The sequence below is a fragment of the Pagrus pagrus genome (genome assembly GCF_965226575.1).
Source record: "Pagrus pagrus genome assembly, chromosome: 7".
Lineage (NCBI taxonomy): Eukaryota > Metazoa > Chordata > Actinopteri > Spariformes > Sparidae > Pagrus > Pagrus pagrus.
The window spans coordinates 29,568,207-29,593,325 of record NC_140191.1 but is presented as its reverse complement, the minus strand read 5'-3'; the positions used below and the strand labels follow the sequence as shown (position 1 = coordinate 29,593,325).

At 39.6% G+C, this 25,119-nt stretch overlaps 3 protein-coding genes across 4 annotated transcripts in view; 2 read left to right on the top strand and 1 right to left on the bottom strand.

Annotated features, from left to right (window-relative positions):
- The window catches only part of enpp2 (ectonucleotide pyrophosphatase/phosphodiesterase 2), a 39,505-nt gene extending 33,345 nt beyond the window's left edge, over positions 1-6,160 (top strand). Inside the window, exons 19-24 of the mRNA XM_084356548.1 lie at positions 203-342; positions 1,893-2,028; positions 2,318-2,395; positions 2,615-2,747; positions 2,915-3,068; positions 4,331-6,160. Of these exons, the coding sequence (XP_084212674.1) occupies positions 203-342; positions 1,893-2,028; positions 2,318-2,395; positions 2,615-2,747; positions 2,915-3,068; positions 4,331-4,501 (812 nt within the window). The 3' untranslated portion in view covers positions 4,502-6,160. The remainder of the gene's footprint in view (positions 1-202; positions 343-1,892; positions 2,029-2,317; positions 2,396-2,614; positions 2,748-2,914; positions 3,069-4,330) is intronic.
- A 1,589-nt stretch (positions 6,161-7,749) lies between these two features.
- Positions 7,750-17,224, top strand: nod1 (nucleotide-binding oligomerization domain containing 1). Of its 2 annotated transcripts, none has more exons than XM_084356838.1 (12): positions 7,750-7,836; positions 8,585-8,783; positions 8,918-9,092; positions 10,234-12,046; positions 12,170-12,253; positions 13,343-13,426; positions 13,533-13,616; positions 14,323-14,406; positions 14,491-14,574; positions 14,665-14,748; positions 14,842-14,925; positions 16,213-17,224. In XM_084356838.1, exons 2-12 carry the CDS (start codon positions 8,607-8,609, stop codon positions 16,283-16,285), a joined length of 2,826 nt encoding a protein of 941 aa, XP_084212964.1. In that variant the 5' UTR covers positions 7,750-7,836; positions 8,585-8,606; the 3' UTR covers positions 16,286-17,224. The 2 variants fall into 2 exon arrangements, with proteins under 2 accessions (XP_084212964.1, XP_084212963.1); XM_084356837.1 differs by lacking the exon at positions 7,750-7,836 and adding an exon at positions 7,954-8,042.
- A 676-nt stretch (positions 17,225-17,900) lies between these two features.
- znrf2b (zinc and ring finger 2b) overlaps positions 17,901-25,119 on the bottom strand; it is a 57,291-nt gene continuing 50,072 nt past the window's right edge. Inside the window, exons 3-5 of the mRNA XM_084356263.1 lie at positions 24,631-24,736; positions 23,405-23,478; positions 17,901-23,302 (exon numbers count right to left, since the gene is read on the bottom strand). Coding sequence (XP_084212389.1) covers positions 23,421-23,478; positions 24,631-24,736 — 164 coding nt within the window. The 3' untranslated portion in view covers positions 17,901-23,302; positions 23,405-23,420. The remainder of the gene's footprint in view (positions 23,303-23,404; positions 23,479-24,630; positions 24,737-25,119) is intronic.

Below are 25,119 nucleotides of genomic sequence, written 5' to 3'. Positions count from 1 at the left end.
ACTTTACATGTTAAAGTTGTAAAATGCAGTGAATCATCCACCATGTCTTAGGTTGACCGCATCATGATTCTATGCATATGATGACGCATTATTCTTCATTGTGATGGATTCTTGCTCAGTGGCTTCAGTGTGAACCGCAGTGCTCTGTCCTGTTACACACCTGTGTCCTCTGCTGTGTCCCTCTGTGCTCCTACTCTCTCAGATAACAGGAACTTGCCACATGGTCGACCTGCTGTCCTCTTTCGCACCAAATACTCCATCCTCCACCACAGTGACTACATCAGTGGCTACAGCGAGGCTCTCTCTATGCCTCTCTGGACATCATACACTGTCAGCAGACAGGTACTGTTCATCCTGTGAATATTTACTGTGCCCCTGTCGGCAAAAAGCCACAAAGGTACCTCAATCAGAGAACAGCAATATATGAGCCAGACAAAACCTACAAAACCAAATATCACCTTACGAACATTTTTTGTCCTTCATACGTTCATAGCTAGAATATATTTAATAAGACTACTTGCAGGAAGACCCACAATTGTCCTCCCTCACTGAAATACATAAATACCAATTACTAGGGTTACATACAGGGCTATTCATTAGATATCTAACTAGGAGCTGCATGATATGGTAAAAAAAAAATCATGTTGACAGATGTTGCAATATGATTTCCAGAGTAGTGGGAATGATCATTTTTTTCATCACAGTTTCCATTTTCACTGAAAAAACTGATGAAAAGTGATGAATCATGATGATGTGATAGTTATTGGGGTCTCTACCAAATGTTTTCTTACATCTGGTGAAGAAGATTTGTAGGCCATGATATCTCTGCAGCATTAAAGTAGGCTTGCACCGATATGAAATATGCCGTCATATGCGATATTTTTCACAATATCAAATATCCAACAGCTGTGTGATTCTTTACCTGAGAGGAACTAGTCTGACTGTATTTTAAGTTTTAATTTACATTGTTTACAGTGTTATTTCTCACCTGGCTGGCAGCTCCAGTTTTGAGTGAAGGGAGCCAGTGACAGACTTGCTGCACCTAATATTGTAGGCTATTCTGTTATGTTGGAAAGTCATTATTTGCACTAAAGTTGTAGCATATTATTTTGATATTTAAAAGTGTTGTATGTGTTGCTGCTAAGAATATCAACCTCTCAGTCCTTCATTTATTCATACATTACATAACATACTACTAATCATCACCGATTGTGGTTTTAGAAAATGTTAAAATTTCCAAAAATACTTAAATGGCCACACTCATTATTTGCTATTATTTAACATAAATAGTAATCACTGACATATCATAGCCAATTTAAAGCCATTGGCCAAATGATCTCAAGTTGTGATCAACACGTCTGTGTGTCAGTTACCAAAGTATTAAATATTCCATTGTTCATGCTAAACAAAATGTACTTGTTTTAAAAAATTGCTATCTGATTCAGCATTTTTCTGCAATGTGTTTGGAGCATTATTGTTATAATTGTTACGGAAGAGTTCTCAGTAAAAGAGAGCAGTGGTTTCGGCTAGAAGCTACGAATGTGTGACATCAGGTACCCCCTCACATGTCCTCTGTCCTCTGGAACATCTGATCACATTACTGTTAATTATTTAAATCCAGAAATATTTGGTATTTGTTTGTTTTTTAATAATTTAATGCAACATACGAAATATTTTCTCCTAATGATGACTATGCTTATCACGTCCAGTGTGATTGATTTGGCAATTTTTGTGCTTCTGTGATCTACCCTTATACGACACCTTTTTACCTCCAGGATGATTGCACTGGTCTGAAAAGACATACACCTGTTGAACAACTGAAAATCGTCAAAAGTTGAAACTAGATTTCAGTTCACAATATGCCCTCTCTTTGTGTGTGTTTGGTCTCCCAGGTAGAATTGTCTCCTCTGCCTGAAGGGCTGTTCAACTGTGTGAGACCTGATACCAGAGTCCCTCCAGCCTACAGTCAGTCTTGTACAAACTACAGAGCAGACAGACAGATCACCTACGCCTTCCTCTACCCGCCTCGTAAGTTTACCATAGCCGCTCCAACAATGAAACGCTGAAATACAATAACAAAATCAAATCACAAAACATTTTAGTAGCTTTTTAATTTTTATTTGTGAGTGAATATTTGGACTACTGATCAGTCAGATTCACAAGTTCAGCTCTGATGGTTGGTGGTTTGATGGTTTTTTACAGCCTAGTTCTTATTTTCATGGTTGCTCATCATTCCTATCAGCTATAGTAACATTACTAACACAACACTGCACCTAAAATAGATTTAATCATGTTTCTTTTTTTTCTTTATTGACAGAATTCTCCTCAACCATAGACAAAAAATATGATGGTGTCCTCATCACCAACACCGTCCCCATGTATCCTGCATTCAAGAGTAAGTCGGTCAGCGATTAGAACTTCCATTAAGGGCTAAATGAATGGAGTCCTGTTGATACCTTGTATGTTATGATTGTGACAGTCACCTGCACAAGAGTCCACCCAAATCATTGCTGACAGGTTCACTAATATATTTCACAGCTTTTCCAGCACCGCCTATCCCACCTTTCATGTTTCATTCTCACGTCCCTCTGTTTCTCATACACCTCTCTATCAGGAATATGGGGCTACTTCCAGAGAGTACTGGTGAAGAAATATGCCACTGAGAGGAATGGGGTGAATGTTTTAATTGGACCCATATTTGACTACGACTACGATGGTGTCAGGGACACAGCTGAGAAGATAAAAGAGTAAGGACATTGATTTTACTTCACTCCAATTCAGCTTCAGTTCACCTTTTTAAATAAAGTTAAAGTTATCATTTTTGGTGCTCTAGGATTCAGTCTGAATTAAAACGAAACAAATATATTTCGCTTCTCCTGGGCTTCTTCCCTTCTCTGTTTGACCTTCATTGCAGGTATGTAGGTGGAACAATCCCCATCCCCACACACTACTTTGTGGTCCTGACCAGCTGCTTAGACTTCACACAGGCTGCAGACTCGTGTAGAGGCCCACTCAGCAGCGCTGCCTTCATCCTGCCACACAGACCCAGCAACGATGAGAGCTGCAAAGTAAGTAACATCACGTCTTTTAATGAACTGTCACATTTTAAAGGTCACATACTGTTGAAAGTGAGATTGCCATGTGTTTTATGACTATAAAGCAGGTATCTGTGCTATAAACATACTGTAAAAGAATCAAACCGGTAAGTCCATGGAGAAAAGCGCACAGAACATACTCAGAGACTGTGCGTTTAAATGAGCTGTCATGATTTTCGTGAGGTTGTCATGTCACAACAATACAGTTAAAGACCTCTGCCATGCTCTTAGCATGGCCATGGTTGTAAAATCACCAGTAGAGCTTATGCAGAAACATGGTAGACAGTGCCTGCGCAGGCCTGTGAGAGCTGACTTGGCTTTTTTGGAGGGGGCCTTAGACAGAGGGAGTTAAAATGGAGCATTCAGATCAAGCCCCCAGGAAGCCAATTTGACATAGTGCTCAAACTGTGTAATTCAACGTCACGTGACGCACACAGCCCAAAAAAAAAAAATGACTCCTATTTAGCTACTGTATTCAGTCCGATGACATTTGGAAAGTCTAGAAGAGACATTGTTTTATTTTACACCCAAGCAAACCAAACTTTCTTGGGTTCATGCACCACTGAGCAGCTTTCATTGGAATAATTGGGGCCACATCTCCAACTCTACATCCAGATTTTTATATACACTTTCTAGTAGACACCCAAAGTAATAATATAAACCTGAAAATGAGCAGAATATGGGACTGTAACAACACTCTGAGCACAGTTTAACAGACACAGTACATGCTTAGTATGCTTAGTATGCTAGATACAGTCAGTGAGCACAGGCTCTGGTCCAGTTGTCCTGTCTACACATAATGTTTTACATTCATTTCATCTCCTAATATTTAAATTATTATCTGCTAGCAGTATAACACAGAGGTCTTCCATAAAGTCATTTACACCAGCTGTACCCTATGACAACCAAGAACATTTGTTGAGGTTTTTTTTAAATGTTTTTTCTTTTGTTTAGTTCATAAAAACTCAAATTATTTTCTAGAAAGCAATATCCCTTACCAGAAAAGCCCAATCAGCTCTCACAGGCCTGAGCAGTACATGTTTCCATACAGGCACAATGGTACCAAACCTGGCAACCTCACTGCAAAACATGTTACCCATCGTCACAGCTCTGTACTTAACATGAGCTTGGTATCTATGTTCTCATCACATTCTTGAGAATGTGAACTATGTTGAAATATTCAAGGAGGAGAAACCCATGCTAATGCTTCTGTGCTCCTTGCTGTCTCCCTGCAGAACTCAGAGGAGGAGTCTCACTGGGTGGAGGACCTGATGAAGATGCACACGGCTCGAGTTAGAGATGTGGAGATCCTGACAGGCTTGGACCTGTACCGCAGAACCACACGGAGCTACGCTGAAATCCTCTCGCTCAAGACCTACATGCACACCTATGAGAGTGAGATCTGATCTCTGCTGGCTCTGTTTACATTATGTTACCGATCTTTTTCAACCGTGGTGGATGTATGTGGTACAAAGAAGAGATGTGATCGTCTCTTTTACACTGACCTACATCAGCTTTAGCTCGCACTGGAAGCTATGGCTGCTCTGCAGCTGCTTTGCAGTATCCATGTTGTGGCCCTTTCACTGGGTATTTGGTTTCACCTCATTCATTTCATCTGTCTGTTGAGATACAGCACTAACAGCAACTAGCTGTGGTACTACCCACTTCTCTTTCTTCTGTTCCTGTGCTCTGTGTTAACATTCCATGGTCTGCACTCAAATTCAGTATAATGACATCAAACTGAAAGAAGCCTCCAGATCAAGAATAGGACCCACCGAACATACAGGATTATTGTGCCATTTGAAACTCAGTGCTTAGTTTGTCTTCTTTTACTATGCAGTTTTCACAAGCAAAATTATATCTATATGTCAAGGGCTACAACTGAATCCATACTAGTAATTTAGTGTCTTAATATGTTAATATCAGTGAGGCCATTAGTTGTCATCAGTCCTGTAAGATATCATGTTTCCTTTGATTCATCTTATGATTGAGCAGAAAAGTTTCAACCTGTTACATGGCCCTGGGCTGATAGAGCCCTGTAATCAGCCACCCTCCCTTCAACCCTGATCCTCTGTGCATTGTACATTTTAAGTTCCTGTCTAATAAAACACACAGCAGACACATGGGAGCTGAATTAATGCCCCCCGAGAAACTAACAGTAATCCTATGCTATCCTATGGTACCATTTTTTTTCTTTTTTGATTAAACATGGCTTTATTTGTGAAAATGCATCATGGTAGCACAATATAAAGTGAAATAATTGGCCTTGAAACCAGATTTTTTTTTTTCATGTAGGGCCCCTCTGCAAGACTGGGCTACCAGGTAAAATAATACTGCCGGACTGATTTGTTGATAGTACATTTAGTGGTGCACATTCCAAAAATGTAACTATATATTGTTGGTCCACTTGTCCTGTCTACACATTGTGTTTTACATTTGTTATCTACTAGCAGTATTACACATGGGTCTTTCATAAAGTCTTTTACACAAGCTGTACCCTTGATAACCAAGAACATTTGTGAGTGTTTTTTTGTTTAGTACATAAAAACTCAAATTAATTTCTAGAAAGCAGTATCCCACGTGTGTGAAAATTACAATGTTTTAAAGATGTAAAATAATCTTGAATTGCACTACAAAGCTGTCAACAGAATCTGTCCCAGTCAAAGCTTCATAACAGTATTGAGGCTGAATTATTAAAGGTGGCTCCACGAGTGCATGATGTCAGTGTCCTACCCACTCAGTTTTATGTTAAGTTTACTCATTACTATCTGTCTGCATTGAACAGTTTTATCTGTGCTCAGTGATGAGGAGGAAATTGCCTCTATTTTTTTCCATTGAAATGATAATGCAATGTTGTTGTTTGTGAGTGTACAGTGTGTGTGTATGTTGAGTTCAAGATATTTTCTGTTTGTCTGACTGTGTGTGTTGTGATGTTGACTTTTTGTTCCGTGCACAATAACAATGATGTCAATAATGATGATTTATTAATGTTTTCTCCAAAACTACCTGTGAGACTGACCTATTTATGCTTTATGTACATTTCATCACAATAAACAAGTGTTTTTATTAAATGAAGTGTGGTGCATATTAAGCTGGTCCAACTGCTTTTCGGTCAGTCTGCACACAGCAGAGACTGAGACGTTGAAGTGGAGCAATATGAACATGATCAGTCCATCTACATTATTCTATGGTGAATGGAAGTGTAATAGTAAATATTAAAATAAAACCTTAGTTACAGTACAAAGCAGCTTCATATTCTTCCATATGAGACTTCCTTCAACCAGTACGTAGTATACAAAAATTAAGATGTCTCACTACCCAGTACTGTCACCATGTGGACACTCCTAGAGCCTGTTGTCAACGTAAAAACATCTCACTTCCTGCAGTTTCACTGACTTAAGCAATACAAGCATGTTTTCTGGAGAGAATATATGTGAATGCTAAGATCCCTAACTGCTTGTGAAGCTGTCACATAGGAATGGCCAGAGGTAGGTCCCTACGGTGGCTAACTTTCCACCTCATTTGTTAGAGCAGAAAACAGGACATACAGTATGGTTGTTTCACTCACAATGTGTATTAGTGTGAGAAGTATGCGCAGCAATTGACAATCATACAGTAGCAGAGGCATTCTGTCAGAGGGTAGGCTAACAGAAAGTTGTAAATACATCCCCACACCAGTGCAATCTTATTCATGATTTTCCATCTTAAATCCTTGTTTAGATTTCTCACCCTGTGTGATGTATTGTATTTTTTGTATTTTTCTATGTATTTTTTAAATACATAGAAAGAATCTCCATGTTTTCAATAATTTATATGGATCCTACATTTAACATTGAATACTAAATTAGGTAAATAAATACAGAAATACATTAGTCTTGTGAATTAATTTATTGATATTTGACAGTAAAGCAAGTCATTTATGGCTCTGCAATTAGTAGTGCAAAGTAGTGCATTTTTAAATTGATTTATTTTATCAGTAATTGGATGACAAAAATACTAATTTCGGCATTTAGAAAAATGCTGAAGTTTAGATCAGATTGGCCACTTATAGTATAAAGTGTATCCATACACTAGCCCATATGTTTATATGCATCGTACAATTCAAAGTTACTTGTTATTACTTAAGTTAATTAATTGCCAGAAAATTACGTTTGATACTGAAGTACATTTAATATCAGGTACTTTGAGACTTGTACTTGATTATCACTTGTATTGAGGTCCGTGCATGCCTTTCACTTTTACTGAATGAATATGTTGACATGATATCTTTACTTTTATTCCCATATGAATTTAAGGTACTGTAGAACTGTAATTCACCACCTTGGGTGATTTATCACAACAAGAATAAAAGTACATCATATGTTGCATCATATGGGGAAATGATAACAAAAGAAACAATAGGCTTACACAACACTGTGAAATACATTTAAAAAAGTGAAAGTTGTACAGTTGTAAGTTGCTGTACAATGTGAGAAATAGTTAGTGGGAGTTTAATTTACATATTTCCGTGGGGATGTGAATGCAGCGCGGGAAGATTGTGAAATAGTGGAAAGTAGTGAACAGTGAAGTGCACACTGTCTCTGCCGCAGAGGGCTTCTGCTGGACGGCTGTGAGCGGGTACTGTAGGTGGGTGTGGTGAACAGAAAGTAACTCACTGAGCATTCATGACACTGAACGATAGCTGGTTCCTGTTCATGTGAAAGTCAGTGCTCACGGGGCTTTGGTGCGGACTCCACGCATGGTAGAAGTGATTATTTACTACGCAGCATTATGTTTGTGACGCTTCACTTAGCTTTTATAACATGCAAAACAAACACAGATAGCCGAGGCTAATGACGCGACAGATATTTTAATATGCCTAACTTTCAGTTCGCCTCAAACTTCCGGTGTGCTTTCAGCAAATCGTTCGAGTTAAATTCGGAAAAAGACATTTATGACAATTGACAGGTAATAGTAAATAATGACAAAGGATTTCAGATGTAGGCTGTGATTCACGTTACTAACCGGTCCGTCTTTACTGAGGTGCGTCATTTGGTAACAATAGGTACAATGAAGGGATTAAGGATACTGCTGTGGCACAAAACGAGAACTGTGGTCAAATATTGTTATTACTTAACGACTTAACTAGCTTAAGCATTAGGCTGTCAAAGTGAAAGAGAAGTAAACAACCTTTGGACTGCTGTCAAGTCAAACTAAGTTATTGTCACACGCTGTATGTGTGTATTTACTGTATGCTGATATGACGTGATATGATATGTTCAGGCTCAGGTCATGTGCCTCCTGCCTAATGAGGGTTCTTATTCAGACATCTAAACATATAGTCTCTACTCATGAAAACACAATTATCTTTGGATGTTATTATGTGTTTTTCTTTCTAATTGACTCATTGTTGGATGTCTAAAATGAGCTTATTTACAGGGTTAAGTGAGGTCATCTTTTGCTTTAACGGCTCATAGTACAGCGTACCTGTCCTGTCATGTTATCCACAGAGCTGACTGGTGGGCAGTAAATATGGGTCAGAGCGAAGAAGCCAACATGTCGTGCCTCGACATCCTCACCTACCACAGAGAGCTGCTGGTGTCCAGGTTGAGGAGCATTCAGTGCATCCTGGACAACCTGTCGGCCTGTGGCTTCCTCTGTGAAGAGGATGTTGAGATCATACAGAGAACTGTCACAAAGACAGAGCAGGTAGGAAAACAAAAGGCACCCCAGTGTTTCACTGTCATTCAGCAAAATCAGCAAAATATCCAAAATGAAGTAGAAAGTTTGGGAAATTTAACAAACACTGACTTTTTTTTTTTTTTTTTCTACGATTTTTTTAGGTGCGAAAAATCTTGGAGCTTGTCCAGTGCAAAGGGGAGGAGGCCTGTGAATATTTAATTTACATCATATATAAAGTATGTGATGCATACATAGACCTCCAGCCATGGTTGAAAGAGATCAACTACAACCCAAGTAATGAAATAGCGGTGATGAAAGTGGTTAACACAGATCCCAGTAAGTATCACAGTCACTAATGGTGCTCTGTGCCACTAATATGTTCTTTGTATGCTTCATAGATATAATGTGAGCGTGTCTGTGTCATTAAGAAGACTTAGGCCAGTCTTAGTTTTGCTCTCTTAGACTACTGTAAGATAAACAACACTGTGCACCATCGAAACTGTTGACAAATGAGGAAAACATGACTCAGTTTGTGGTTTGCTGACAATGTGATATTAGATAGAATGGTTAGAGATTGCAAACTGCTTGGAAATACACTCAGTTACCAGTTTATTATGCATGTAGATTGTATGGGGCTGTTATGATATGAGAGGTGCTTCTGCATTTCAGTCCAGCCAATTTACACCATTGAGAATTGCAGCTCAATTAGAGACTAGGAAGTTGTGGTGGAATAATATGAACATCTGTCATTTTAAACTTCTACAGCACTTTTACCTGCACATATTATCTTACATATATTTTTATAGGTATACATCTACACATCACAACAACACAACATCTACACATTCCCCAATTCAACTAAAAACTGGAATCCTGCCACCACTGCTAAATGTATTTCATATAGGGATCATTAAGAGTCTGTCTTGTCATTCTTAAGCTGTACGTTAAGCATAAATAATAAATGTTGCTTGGGAAATACTCTTGGCAAGGTGTCAGTGTATGTGACACAATATGTGAAACAATACACACATGGGAAATTTGCACAGCAAAGCCTTCCTGGACAATCCTGACATTATAGCAAAATCAATGATACTTAATACTTAATAAAATAAATAAATGGTAGTAACTTTTAACTTTGTCATCTGTGGGATAAAATGTGCCTGGTCCTTAATATAAAGTTATGAATCACTGGACTAGAGCTGCAATGATTTGGTCATTGTTCAATTCATCACCAGCTATTTCGGTGATAGATTAATTTTCTTTTTTCAAGCAAAAATGTCAAAACATTTGCTGTTTCCAGCTTCTTAAATGTGAGGATTTGCTGCTTCCCTTTGTCATGTATAGCTGTAAATGAAGATTATTGGGTTTTGGACTGTTGGGAAAAAAAGAACCATTTGATAACATCAGTTTGGGCCCTGTATAATTATGATGCATTTTGTAGGGAAGTTCCACTAATTCACTGTGTACCACCTCTAAGTCAGCAGGTATTGTTCAAAGTTGAGGCATGAGATGAGCCAGGACACCAACTTCATCATGTCATACGGCCAGAGAGAGGAGACCCGCCTGGAGGACTTGTACACTGACACACTGATGGAACTGTTGAATGACTCCAATGAAAGTCTGGGCTTTTTGGAGAGTCTGGACCAGCTCCTAGGAGACCATGCTGCCTTCAATCACCAAGGGGAAACCATCTACGTGATGGGGGACGCAGGTGTTGGAAAATCCATCCTCCTTCAGAAGCTCCAGAACCTCTGGTCCAAGAAAGAGCTGCAGACAGACGCCATCTTCTTCTTTAAGTTCCGCTGCAGGATGTTCAGCATCTTCAAGGACACCGAGCAGGTCTCCCTCAGAGACCTTTTGTTCAAATACAACTGCTACCCAGATCACGATCCAGACAATGATGTGTTTGATTACATCCTGCGCTTCCCTGAGAAGATTATTTTTACATTTGATGGCTATGATGAGATCCAGGATGATCTGGACCTGATGAATGTACCTGAGGTGGTGTCACCTGAAGACAAGGCACACCCCCTCCAGCTGCTCATCAGCCTGCTCTCTGGGAAACTACTGAAGGGCTCCCAGAAGGTGCTGACGGCCCGGACAGGGATTGAGATCCAGAGTAGAGTGATCAAAAAAAAGGTGGCTCTGCGGGGCTTCTCCCCCACTCATCTGAAAACCTACGTTGATCTGCACTTTAAGGAGCAGGAGCACAGAGAGATGCTGTCAGTCCAGCTGGATGCTAACCCCCACCTGTGCGGCCTGTGCTCCACCCCGCTGTTTTGCTGGATTGTATTCAAGAGCTTTAGGCACCTGAACACCGTGCACGATAGTTTCCATCTGCCTGAAACTTCCATTACACTCACAGACATCTTCCTCCTGCTGTCAGAGGTGTTCCTAAGCCGCTCAGCCTCACCTGCACCTTCTCTGCTGAAGAAAAGCACTCGGTGTGCCTCAGAGACATTTAAACGGGGGCTCAAGCCTCTCGCAGCTTTCGCTAAACTCGCACTTCAGGGTATGGAGAGAGGTAGCTTCATTTGCAGCCAGGAGGAGGTCACTGTGTGTGGCCTGACAGAGGAGGACCTGCCCCTGGGCTTTCTTAGACCCGTCAGCGAGTGTGATGCCAGTCAAAGCCCTGCTACATTTGAGTTCATCCACATCACCCTCCAGGCTTTTCTGGCTGCGTTTGCTCTTGTGTTGGACGAGCAGGCTGCTGCCAGCTCCATCCTCAAGTTCTTCACAGAGTGCAGCAGGAAAAGAGACCCATCCTGTCTGCCTTGTCACTCTTGTATCAGTGACTCTTCAAAACCCAGTGAAAAGCAGCCGTTCGCAACTAACGAACACCTCCGGTTCACTAATCTGTTCTTGTGTGGACTGCTGTCAAAGGCTCAACGCAGCCTGATGGAGCATCTGGTACCTCCGGTGTTATTAAAGAAAAAACAGGCCTTACTGAAATCCTACCTTTCCACCAGTGTGAAGTCCAGCCTCCGTGGCTTACCCCACTACCACAGTGACGAGGGCAAGAAAGTCCATGTTATGCCTAACTTCCTGTGGACGCTGAGGTGCATCTTTGAGACTGGGAGCAAAGATATTGCTCAGATGACAGCCAGAGGTATCACAGCCAGCCTGATCAAGCTGGGTTACTGTAACGTGTTCTCAGGTGACTGCACCGCCATCAACTTTGTTCTGCAGCACCGTCAGAAACTCCTAGGGCTAGACATGGACAACAACAACATCAGTGACTATGGGGTGATGCAGCTTAAGCCCTCCTTCTGTAAAATGACAGTAGTGAGGTAAGTATAAATATAAACATGGTTTGAACTACCTTCTAATCTGTTTTGAAGAATATTCACACACATTTTATAAGGTATACAGTACGGCTGATGTATCACACTGATCACACTGCTCCTCTGCAGGTTGTGTGTTAATCGCCTGACTGACAGCAGCATTGAGGTTCTTGCAGAGGAGCTTTGTAAGCACAAAGTTGTGGAGGTCTTGGGGTGAGTATACATATTAATTGTTACAGTGTACTTAACACTAGGTAGTTTGCATTCCACTCATTTTCAAGATACATCGGTGGTGGAAGAAGTATTCAGATAGTTTACTCAAATAAAATAACTAATATAACAGTCTAATACGTACACATTCAAGTATCAAAGTAAAAGTATGAAAAGCACCCATACTTTTGTGCATGTTACCTGTGCCTTACATATGCCTTATTTGATTGTTAATACTGATGCATCAATGAGGCATCAATGTGCAAGAGCATTTTACTTTTGGAGCTGGTTGAGGAGGAGCTGTAGATGCAGTTTAGTCCACCGGTTCCCAGCCTAAGGGACGAGCCCCTCCAAACGGTCACGAGATACATCTGTTGTGAGAGGATTATTGGATAAAAAAAATATAAGATTCTGCAATGTGATTAATTTGATGAACTTTTCTCTAATCTTTGGAAACTGCTAACTTCTAGACATCTGAAATGTGACTAGCTGCCTCAAGCTCAATCACAAGCTAGAAACATTGGGAACCACTAGTTATATCTTTAAAGATGCCTTGTGTTTTATAAGATTATCATTTGCCTTTTTTTTTATCTTAATCTGAGAAGTAACTATTAACTGTTACTGTAAAACAAATGTAGTGGCATGGTATCTAGCATTAAATAGTAATACTCAAGCAAAGTACAAGTATCTTAAATTGCACTTGTACATTGTACATTGCAAGGTACAGTTCACACCAAAATCAAAAAATGTGTAGTTTTGCTTTTACCTGTAGTGCTATTTATCCAACTAGAAAGTTGTATTGATATCAGTAGTTATGTTCAAGTGAAATAAATGCCTTCAGTTGCCGTGGAGATTTTGTCTCCTTCATCCTGAAAAGAGGAATGTTTCCAATAGCGCTTTCCGTAGTGTATTCTACAGTATTTAGTTGATGTGATTTTATTCTATGCAAATGCTAGAGGTACATCAAATTCACTGGCACGTAAAGGCAGAGTGCTACCACAAAAAGCATTAGCGCTTCATAAAATTCATTTTTTTGTTTTTCTGAGAGTAAAACAGAATACTTATTACCATAATTGATCTTTTTGCCCTCAGGCTATACAGCAATAACATCACAGATGTTGGAGCCAAGCTAGTTGCTCAGATAATTGAGGAATGCCCAAAGCTGCGAGTTGTCAAGTATGTTACCAACAAGATAAAATTAGAAAATTATGATGACTATAAACAAGTAATATATCATCGACGTATGTCTCTTAAATTAATGTTGACATTACTTTGTCTTCAGGATTGGTAAAAACAACATCACTGCTGTTGGTGGGAAGTATTTGGCCAGCGCAATTCAGAAGAGCGCTTCTATATTTGATGTGGGGTAAGACGTCGCTTCTGTAAAACTATTCTTATCACACTGTACTGTACTGTACTAGGCTGTACTGTACTGAACTGTACTGTACTAGGCTGTACTGTACTAGACTGTACTGTACTGTACTAGGCTGTACTGGACTGTACTGTACTAGGCTGTACTGTACTGAACTGTACTGTACTAGGCTGTACTGTACTAGACTGTACTGTACTAGGCTGTACTGTACTGTGCTGTAGTCTACTGGACTGTACTGTTCTAGGCTGTACTGTACTGTACTAAACTGTACTGTACTGTACCGAACTGGGCTGTACTGTACTGTACTGTACTGTAGTAGACTGTACTGTACTGTACTAGACTGTACTGTATTAAACTGTACTGTACTGTACTGTACTAGACTGTACTGTACTAGACTGTACTGTACTAAACTGTACTGGACTGTACTGTACTGTACTGCTGACAAATCATGATTAAAATGTGACAGTCTAACCCAAATTTGACAAAACATTAGAATAGGTCCATGTTTGGCTTACTTTACAGACTACAGCCAAAAAAACATTTGTGGATAAAGTGGGGCATTTAGAGAGGAGTTGTTTGACTTGTTTAATTTTGACGTGTGTGTCTTTGAGGACAACACTGGCCCAAGTAAGGCTACCCTTCTGTGTTTGTATGCTTCTTGACGCAGCTCTGATGACAGATTTGATGTTTTTCCTTGCAGAATGTGGGGGAACACTATCAGCGATGAGGGAGCAGAAGCATTTGCAGGAGCTTTGAGGCACCACCCAAAGCTTACCAACCTCAGGTGAGACCGCAGCTACCTACAAACACAATAAAAATACTGATTTAAACTCAGTGATTAAATAGTCTTTTGGGTTTCTGTGTATAGTCTCTCAGCCAACTGCATCACTTCTGAAGGTGGAAAGTGCCTGGCAGAAGCACTGAAAGAGAACAGCGTCCTCAGGATATTCTGGTAGGCAGGTCACTTTGTTAGAGCCAAGTGATTTTTAGTGTTCCAACAGTACTACTCTTTTCATATAAGTACATGCATGTGCTGTTGTAGGCTGGTGCAGAATGAGTTGACTGATGATGCAGCTCCACACTTGGCTGAGTTGGTCCAAGCGAACACAGGTTTAAGCCACCTCTGGTAAGGAAAACACACACATGACCACATCACCATGAAGGAGACCTGTCGAGTCAGACATCGATTGTTACTCCCCTGCTTTGTGTTTGTCTGCAGGTTAATCAACAACCAGTTGACTGTGGACGGGATCAGACAGCTTGCTGAGGCCCTCACTCACAACACAACAATCAAAGAGATATGGTGAGGGTCAGCTATAATTCACACCAACTCTCAGGCATTTTCTTTGTTTCTCGTGGCCTCTGAATGGTGTGGAGCAACTTTAGAAACAGAGAAATTAAGCACTGAAGGCTGCAAGACATATCAGTCTTTAGTACATTTCAGAAAATTACAGAAAATCCTCAGCCTGTGAGACTATAGCCCTTGTCACACAGAGATGCCGCTTTATTTCCACAAAGAAGGCTCACCTTTATGCCGCCTTTGTTTGTTCACACTGAACCAAGCAGCGCCGGCTTAAAGTCGCTCCAGTGTGTCATTCTATTCATTCAGTCATTTTGACTCTCTCACTCATGAGGGATGCTGTTTTCTGAGGGAAAGTTCACTGAAGTCTCGGTCAGCCTGGCTTTGCTGCTGGGGACAGACGCTGTTTTTCTCGGCTTTTTCAAGTATTACTGCATTACTGTGTTACTATTTTTTTCCCTCATATAAGTTGCCAAAGACACTACCAGTTACCACATTGCTGTTGTTTGGTCCTGTAATGTTGCTCTGTGGGTTGAAGTGTGGAGCATTTCTCTTTTATTTGATGAGTGAAGGATCTGTTTAGCTGTCAGACTGTGAACACCATCCGACCGACACACCCCTGTCCTGCGCTGCCGGCTTTTCCATTCACACAGTTGCTGTCTCGCCTCTGCTGCTGCCCTGATACTTCCTCCAGTGGCTGTACGCCCATTCTGCCTCTGTAACTTTCACACAGCCGACATTTATTTCACTGTTTATGACTGGATATTTCCTGACTCTGAAACGAGTCTTTGGTGCTGATGAGGTATTTCCCTATTTCTCCTCCCTTCTTTGCTGCAGCTCTGAGATCTCTTTCTCATGTGATTTTTATGCCTTTAAAGAAGTTTGTGGTATAGCCACAATAGTGACCAGCCTTGTACACACATCGAATTGCACATTTTCATTTACAGCTGTAAAAAAGCTTCAAATGATGCTCCTCTTTCGTTCAGCCATCATTGCTGGATGTTGGATTGAGCTGGTGGTCAGGGTGTGCATCGGGGTGAGCTGTGCGTACATGAGTTGTGCACACAACAGGATAACAGAACGTGTGTTCAAGACAACGGAACATTTTTAGACAGCTCTATCGATCCGAGTACTCGTTAATACAAATATGTCGATACAATGTAGAAAAGAGAAACTCGATCTTCAAAAGGTAGAGTGTATTGGTAGTATCGATCAAGTCCATTTCCATGTGTTCTTCCTCTGAGTGTATAAATGTGTTTTGAATGTGAATGTCTGATCTTGTTCCCGCAGCGTGAAAGGAAACCAGGTCTCTACAGAGGAAGAGCAACAGTTTGTGGCAGAGAAAAGGCTGCGGTTCCACTGACTGGGCACTCCAGTGAGAAACGTGCATGTGTTCAGTATTGCAGAACAGATGTAGTGTGTTCACTGTATGCATGTATTGTTTCACCTGTGTACAACTGTCTGTCTGCTTGCACAAAGTCACACTATCAGCTTCAGTGGAAACACTTTACATTGATTGCATCATTGATTGTTAATGAAGCCATTTTTACACAAAAGAAACTGTATCATGTTCCTGTGGGGGATTTTCACATGAAATGTGGACAAATGTTGAACAGGTTTACATGACTGTTAAGGGAAAAGGAAGTGGGAGCACCAATGAACAGAGGAAGAAAACAACTTCCTTTTTCATGAACCTTTGTATCCAGTTTGTTTTGTTTGAATATATATATTAACTATTTTATTTATTAATTGACTGTTACTCAAGGTACTGTTTTTACATAGCTGCCTGAATGTGTCTTGTGATGTACTTCAGTGTGAAGACAGCATTGTTATAATATTTACTGTTTGTGCAGAGATATACACCCTCTGGCAAGTGGATCCCAATAACAATGTATTCTGTTGAATGACAGTGTATGCATTTTCCCTGATGGTGGTGAAAAGGCTGATGGCCTCCGGTGACACTTACTCTACTCGAACAAAACACTGAGCTTAGTTCAATAAGGAAGACTTCCCCATTCAATACTCTCTTTGTACTACTGAACTGTGTTATTCTGTGTAAATTGAAAAATGAAGAATGAAGAAATGTAAAGTTTCAACTTATCTGTCTTTTTGGAGAAACATGCTTTTGTGTCATTATTATTTTTAACTATTGCCATAAGTCCCCAAACTTCCATAAAGTAAGGGGACTTATGACAGACAACATAAATAAATCAAAATAGAAATATCAGATCTAAGATACCCTGATACAGGTCCTTTAATTGTCTTAAATTCAGTGTTATTAAAGTCCCTAAATTGTCTTACATTTGAATTTGTGAGGTCTTTTTTGCTACAAATATTTTATTTATCCAACTTTTAATTTTTTTTCCTAAATGAATAAAGCTCTTTTGGGCCTCCCACTGAAACTAATGCACTTACTTTTTGGCAAAATGTAGATTCACCTAAATCATTTTAAAAACCTTATTCCTAAACAAAACCTTCCTCTGCATGGGATCACACACAGTTTAATGGTTGAATAAGAAAACGATTTCTCAAAAATCTGTCTTGAATTTGGATGAAAATGATCTTGAAAAGGTCTTTAATAGCATAAAAACTGTCTGACACCTGTAGACACCCTGTTACAGTCCCTAGTATGGGTCAAGCTCCAAAAAAACTGGATCCTTCAATTTCCCATAATGCTTGATAGCATCATTTATTTGAACCTTCCATCCTGGTAAATGCCCACATACAGAATGTGTAGTACTACTAATGACTGGCAAATGGACTTTTACATGTAAAAGCCAATGAAGTGCTCCTATCCACCTACCTTGTGTAGATAATTGAACCACCATCACAATCATTATCAGTCCTTGCAACAAACCCTGTCTTGACTGAAAAAAGTGAGCTTGTACACAAAAGTAACAGCCTTGACTTAACTTGCACTAAGCTCCATGTTTAACAGATGTGTATTTGCAAAAATAAGTAGAGTATGACACTGTACGGCTGATTAGACGGCTGGATTTTTACTCAAAAAATTTGGATTAGCTTCAAACACAAAATATAACATAAAAATGCAACAAGTACAAGAGAATGATTGGTATCCAAAGGATTCACTCTTAATTGCTTTTTGTACATAGTTTTACAGAGAAGAAATATTTCAACATGTTTTACATTTGTTATGATTTTCTGTCTGTATCAGTCACATTCACACATTCTCTGTTACATTTCATTAGGTGGTGTTTGCTGGGGCTCAGAACTGGCAACAAATAAATTACGACAATGCTAAAAAGTGCTTGACTGATTCTAAAGTAGCTCATATAAGGCTTCTCTTAGGGCAGTATCCTCAGTGTCTCTCGCACTCCCAGTACAATTCAAAGACCAGACAGTCTGTCCCAGAACTGAGGCAATACACCACTGCCTTCCATTCAAATCACTGCTGTGGCTCAAACACCTAGAACACAGAATACAGGGGATTTCCTACTGTATGTGCAAATGGGGAAGCCCTGATGGGTGGTAGTTGCAAAATATCATGTGACATTTGTGTCGAAACAATGTAGAAACAGAAGAATCTGATGTTGTCCAGTGAAAGCCTTGAGAGACAGGTTCAGTATATTTCCATGACAACTAAGCGTCTCTATCCACTGAGGAAGGAGATGTGATGTGGCTGGAAGCTTCAAAAAGCTTTCAAGAAAATGGACACCCCGAAATGTTCTTACATCAAAAGTTCCACCTCTCTTGTTATGGTTTAATTTAACAGCTGCCTTTTCCTCAATACCTTTCCATTGTTATCTTTAATTTAACTGTTTAATCTTTTCTCTTTTGCTACTGTAGGTGTAATGTCATCATTATATCTATTAAGGCCGGATTTGTTACACTTCCCTCTAAAATTCACATAAGGAAATGAAAAGACATCACTAGTCAGTGTCAGACCTGCTCACAGAAATAACCTGTGTGATCAGTCATGAAAATGATGATCAGTAATAATAGCTGTCAGATTAAAGTGAGAGATGGAGGTACAGTAGCAGCCCTGTGAGATGTCCATCAATCAGCCAAATGTTGAGACTGTTGCTACCAGCAGAGAACAACATGAGAACTACATGACTCTATAGCACCACTGTGTGGTGGGATAGTATTGCAGGGCTCAACTAATCTCTGTGTGGCTGGTGGATCCAAAAACTCCAAAGTTCACCAGTTTTTCCTCCAGTGCCCCGGAAACAGATTCATCACGGTTATCCCAACGTGAGCATGACACCACTTGTAAAAATATAAACAGTGTGAAGTATAAATGCATACAGGATGGAGATCATTTAAAGGGATACTCAGATAATCGTTCAGTATTGCACTTCCATGAAGTTGGAGGACAGATTTAAAAAAGGGAAAAGCAATTGTCCATGCAACCGATTTTACATTCAGTCAAACTCTGAAATCACTGGATCCCAGCAGGGAGAGCAGGTGAGGCTTTTACAATGTTCCTCTGTGAGACTGATGTAAAACAATAGTTACATCAAAAAGATCAAAATGTATTCATATTTATTTTGATTATTTCAAATTTGACGTGGGGTAAAAATATTATAGTGCCCTCAGCAGCCATGGACCTGTCGACTGTTCCTGGTTCACTCACTATATATCTGTATTAAAGGGTCACTCCACCAATTGTACACTTTAAAGTGTGTTTACAAGTCTTAGGGAGTACTACTGCTTATGTGAAAAAAGTAGTATCATGCCTTTTGTGGCTCCAGAGGAATCTGCATATAATCTGATAATTGGCTTCCTTTGATGTCACTCAGTGGCTAACTTGCATTGTGGGTAATGTAGGTTCAAGGTTTTGAAAAGGAAGAACAATGCATGGATTAAACGGTGACATCTCTGGTTGTGCTGTGTCGATTTTGATCAGTTGTCAACTGTCTCTAATGAGTCCAACAGTGTTATAGGAGTGCAATGCTAGAGCTGTGGTCTGCTTTTCCAAACGTGCCGCCTACATTACAGACAACGCAACTTAGCCATTGAGTTCATCATTGAGACTTTAATGTGTAAAATTGGTGGAGTTACCATTTTACTGTTTATTTAGCAGCTCTCTTTTTTGACGTTATAGAGTGACTGATTGACATTCAGCTATATAAAGGGAAAATGTTTGCTATATGAGAGCTTCCAGTTTACTAGTACCTTTCTTCATGTAGAATGGAGTTTGACGCTGCGTGTACATTAGACTGAGTAATAATGTCCCATAATGAACCCACGTAGTTTACAGGACCTGAAAAATCAGCTGCTTTGTTGATTGGCTAGAAAAACATCTGTACACACATACATCTGGGTGGCTGGATACCACTGATATATACTGTATATTCTATCCTAAATATTCATGAATTGACTGATATTCAGATTTCCAATATTGTGTATGTGTATAGCATGATTTGATGCCTTACACACTCCAGAAGAGGAGGAATAAAAAAATGGTAGTAGTAGTACCACTTTACTGTCACTACCACTACCTGGAGGTAGTTTAAAAGACAAAAACAGAGGAACGGAATGTAAGAAAAGAGAGCAACCAACATTTTTGAATGAAAACTTCATCATGCCCTCCACATGGGGCTTGGATTACATAAGATTGCTTTTAAAGTTGCTATTATGGAAACAGTAAGCAGCTTCTTTGTTTTTCCAGTATAAAAATAGTCTTCAGGGTGGTGGGACAAGCACTGGGTTCTGAAGCTTGAAAAAGGTTGTGGAGGAAAGAGGTGACGAGTTCGATTGGAGCTTTTGCATCCACACTCTGATTTCACTGATGAATTTACGTATATTCTCTGATTGGTGATGAGGTTGTCAGTGAAATTAACTGTGATACAGTTCTGATAGAAGTCTGTACACTCCGTGGTAGAGGTCTTCTGGCAAACCTGACCCCATGAAAACCGAAGAAACAGGTCCAGTCATCCCCTCGGCCAGTGCCTGGGCTGACTTTACTTGATGCTGGGTCTGTGTAAAGGAAAGCACTTAAATTAAGTTTTGATTAAAGCTACCAGGACCAAAGACAAGTCAGCTGTAGTTTTAGCCATGAAAGTTAATGACTTCCAGCATAACAACAGCCATACATATCTCTGCCATTACCTGCTGTCACTAAAGAGTTTTAGAGCAACCAATGGTCACATGGGGACCAAATGTTGCCTGTTGCACTTAATGTTACAATAAAGGATCACTATGCTCACCCTAGTTTACCTGGTGTGTTTAAACCGGCAAAACCTGTCACTTTAATGACAGTTATCTGGTATGCACCCTGCTGACTAAAGATTTTTGTTTGTTGTTTCATGTTATGTCACATTGCTGTCTCTTGCCTCGTCATCTCTCTACTCTTTATAAAGGAATAAAATCTCATCCCCAAATATTTAAAAGAACAGTGTTTAAAGTTTACGTATGCTTTATCTTTACTATTTCATTATGCACAGAAGTAACAAGCACAAAGCTCAGTGATTTTCACAGTCAAAACTCTTGGGAGGACACAAATGGGACTTTTCAGTGTTATAAAGGAGTTATTTATAAAAAGTTGTTTACATTCAGTCTTACTTGCCAATATTGTGTGAGCTCTTTGTTCCTCTTTTTAAAAAATATTTGAGCTGAACTGAACTGCTTACATTCATATGTGTGCTAGCTTGCACTGTTCTTCACTGCCTTTGCTGGTGCATTACAGCATATCCTGGTGTATTACTGCCACCTCTAGACTAGTGGAAGAGTGTGAAACCATAGGCAGAGGACTGTGTATCAAATCACTGTATGTGTGTCCTTGTGTGTTTGCACAAGATTAAAATTGATAAATAATAGTAGATTGAAAAAAACAAACTTCAAAGGACTACTTCTGGTTTTAATTTTTGGAATCCAACCTGGTGGCAAGTTTTAAGACTAACCATACTAACAATACAAAAGTAGCCAATCTGATCGCCAATGGTCTAGTTTGCTTGTGTAGTTCACTTAGAGGCATCAGTATTAAATACAGACTGTTTCATAACCAGTTAAAACTTCTTTGTAATAGATTTAAATAAGGGATTTTGGAAAAACAAAGAGTAAAAGAAATGAAAATAGAAAATTGCATTATATTTTTTCCTTTTATTTATTAATTTACTTTAATTTCAGTCAATGAAAGCCATGTGGTTTCCTGGTTGTTTCCTGATGTGATGCTGCTGACCTGTGGACTGTGATAATCACTGTGGGGAGGACGAGCTATGAGGTTTAAGCTTGCTACTTTTCTGCTCTTCAAAAGAACAAAGATACAGCAAAAGTGAACTTCAAAACACGAGTGGGAACCAGTTTCATCATATCTATAGCATCTGAAGTGTGATGAAATGCAGCCTATTCAAGTTATATCAGCCTTGAATAGACTTATTTTTCCATGAAGTAACACAAACCACAGCAAATTGGACAAAAAAAGAACAAATCTAATTTCCTTGTTGTATCTTGTTATGAGATCCTATTCATGTTATAAAATTAGATTTTACATGTTATATTGTTTTGTTAATCCTACACACCAACAACTCAGTTCTAAGACAAATGTTTCTTGTTGTACAACACGTCACTCTATCTTGATATGTCACAAAATCAATGTATTTCTTTAAAAGAAGAAAATTCTCCTCATAACATGATAAGTAGTTATAATAAGAACCTTCCATATGCTCATTCACATATCTTCTATAACATGACAAGGATCTAGTTTAAACAAGAAACTGTTTTGTTCTTGGGGTTTAGGCTGGTGAACAGGGGATCATTCTCAGATTGGGGGCAGGTTTTTGTACCTGAGGACCTCTCCTCCATGGTATATGATTGAAAAGCACTGATGATTGAGTGTGTATGTGTGTGTGTGTGTGTGTGTGTTTTTAATTATATTCACAGTTGATTGGCACCAATTTAGCAGCAGCTTTACTTCTGTATACGTCCGAGCTGCTCATGCAGACAGATATGTCTCTGTCTCTGTCTCGTTTCTCCTGGACTGGACTGGCTCAGCTCACAGTCTGGACTCCTCTGTCCCGCCCTGCTGTGGCTGGGCATCACAACAACAAGGCACTGGTAGACACTGATGTTGAAGGAAGGGGAGTCAGAGTCAAATGGGGAGGGATAACCCCCCCCTCCCGAATCAGCTAACGTGCTGTCCAATGGCTGCCCATCATAAAGTCCTGTGTGGCTCTCAGTGTCAGGGCTAGAGAGAATGTGAGGTGAGAGATCAGTCGGTCCAGTCTCAGACGTACAGTGTGCAACTCAAACATCTGTATCCCTGAAGATTGCTTAAATGAGATTTGGCACACCGTGGTACTACATCAATGGGTAGGTGGGGGTGGGGGGATGGGTTAACTCATCACAGTGGTCACAGTGTCCAGCAGTCTCCCTGGATCCACATTTCATTTAGTAGATCACTCTTATTGTAGAGTACCTGTCATCAAACAACGAACAGAGAACATTAACAAAAACAATACACAAATGACTAGGAGAAAACTAAATATCTATCTATCTAGGATGTCTGCAAACACTTTACCTGTGCAAAAAAAGCTTTAATCTGATGGATGCTCTGGACATGATCTGTTCACTTCGAACCACTCATCGATACAGCTGGGAGAAAAAACAAGGAAGAAGAGATGAGTAAGAAGTGTGAAACAGAATGATAGATAATAAGACTGTATACAAGTCATGAAGTCCTACAAATGTTTGTTTTGACACCTAGTGGTGAAGGGTGGTCATAATACATACAATGTTTGATATTAAATTTGTCACAGCTGATCTAAGTCAAACTACTGTAAACTTGCAAGTGTAAACACCTCTGTTTCAGACTTAAAAAAAAAAAAAAGTATTAATTTTAAAATGGAGAAGCTCGGTCAAATCAAGTATCCATATGAATGAACACAAAGTAACAAGTCTACCGTTGCAAGACACATTTGATTTGTTTAACTCAGAAAGTTGAAGCCTCATATCATCTTCACAAAAACTTGGAAAATATTTTCACACAGAACAAGGACTGTGGATTTTGTCTTCCATCACTTACATCAGAAGTACTTTATGGAAGGAATGACCGGTATAAACAGGAGGAATGAGGACAGCAAGCAAAACCTGTTCCAATGTTCATATAGGCACCTGATTACTGTTTAAAGACAGACTTGTAAAAAAAAGTGATCTACCATTTAAACATTACCTTCATATATGTATTAAGAACAGTATCTTCAACAGGTGATCAATGACCCTTTGGGATTACTTACTCATGCTTTCTCGTGCAATCATGTGTCAAGCTAACCTAGCTCTATGCTAAATCACTCTGCAGCACCTATCCATAAGGGTGAACTAGTCAGCTAGCTTCATATTACTAAAACATATTGGCCAGTTATCTGTATTATTATCTCAAGTGTACAGATAATCTCTCTGAGTCACAAAGGACAGGGGATGTCGTACACTTTGGAATTGTAAAGCCCACTGAGGCGACATGATTTGTGATTCTGGCTATATGAATAAAACCAAATTGACATGATTTAACAAATACTCATGTTGAATCTTTGGAAAACACAAGACTGCAACACTGGCTCCAGTCATGTCATCAAACAAAGTTTCCTGAACACAGCCATACCACACCTGTACATAACATAATGCTACCATATTTACCCTGATGTAAATGGAAGGATTTCTACGCATTTCTCTTTTTACCACAGTACATCTTCCTTATATTAAGGGAAAGAAATAAAGTAATGCAGTATTTTCCTAAACAGCGCTTCATACCCTTTATGGTAGATGCAGAGGCAGGGCAGGCGGGCTATGGTGTCTCCCTGTAGTAGCTCCTCCAGGCAGATTGCACATTCTCCTGCATCCTTGGTCAGGACGTCCTCTATAAGACAGCAGACACATCACACCATAGGCATGAGTTAGGATTAAAGGAACCTTCAATACACAACACTTAAAAAAACAGACAAATGAAAATTTCTGCCATTACTACTCCTGCTGCTGCTGCTGCTCTACTTACCAAAATAAACACAAGATCAGCATGTCGATTTGCAGATGTACTGTACAGGACATATAATGTCTTTAGTTAACGAGACTTAAATTCTAACCTGGCGTCCCCAAAAGGCTTCATCTTCTCACAAAATGAAATTGGTTACATAGAAAGAACTTAACTGAGTAAACTGCTGAGTAACATTATATATCCTTAAATTTTATGTACATTTAACTTTTATTTCTCTTAAATCAACTTTAACACACTTCAGTTTAATT

What these genes read in the sequence shown, in the direction of transcription:
- nod1 (XM_084356837.1), top strand. An exon ending in CCAAAGCTTACCAACCTCAG is followed by an intron (nt 14,407 to 14,490) that starts GTGAGACCGCAG and finishes TTCTGTGTATAG; the next exon opens with TCTCTCAGCCAACTGCATCA. An exon ending in ACAACAATCAAAGAGATATG is followed by an intron (nt 14,926 to 16,212) that starts GTGAGGGTCAGC and finishes TTGTTCCCGCAG; the next exon opens with CGTGAAAGGAAACCAGGTCT.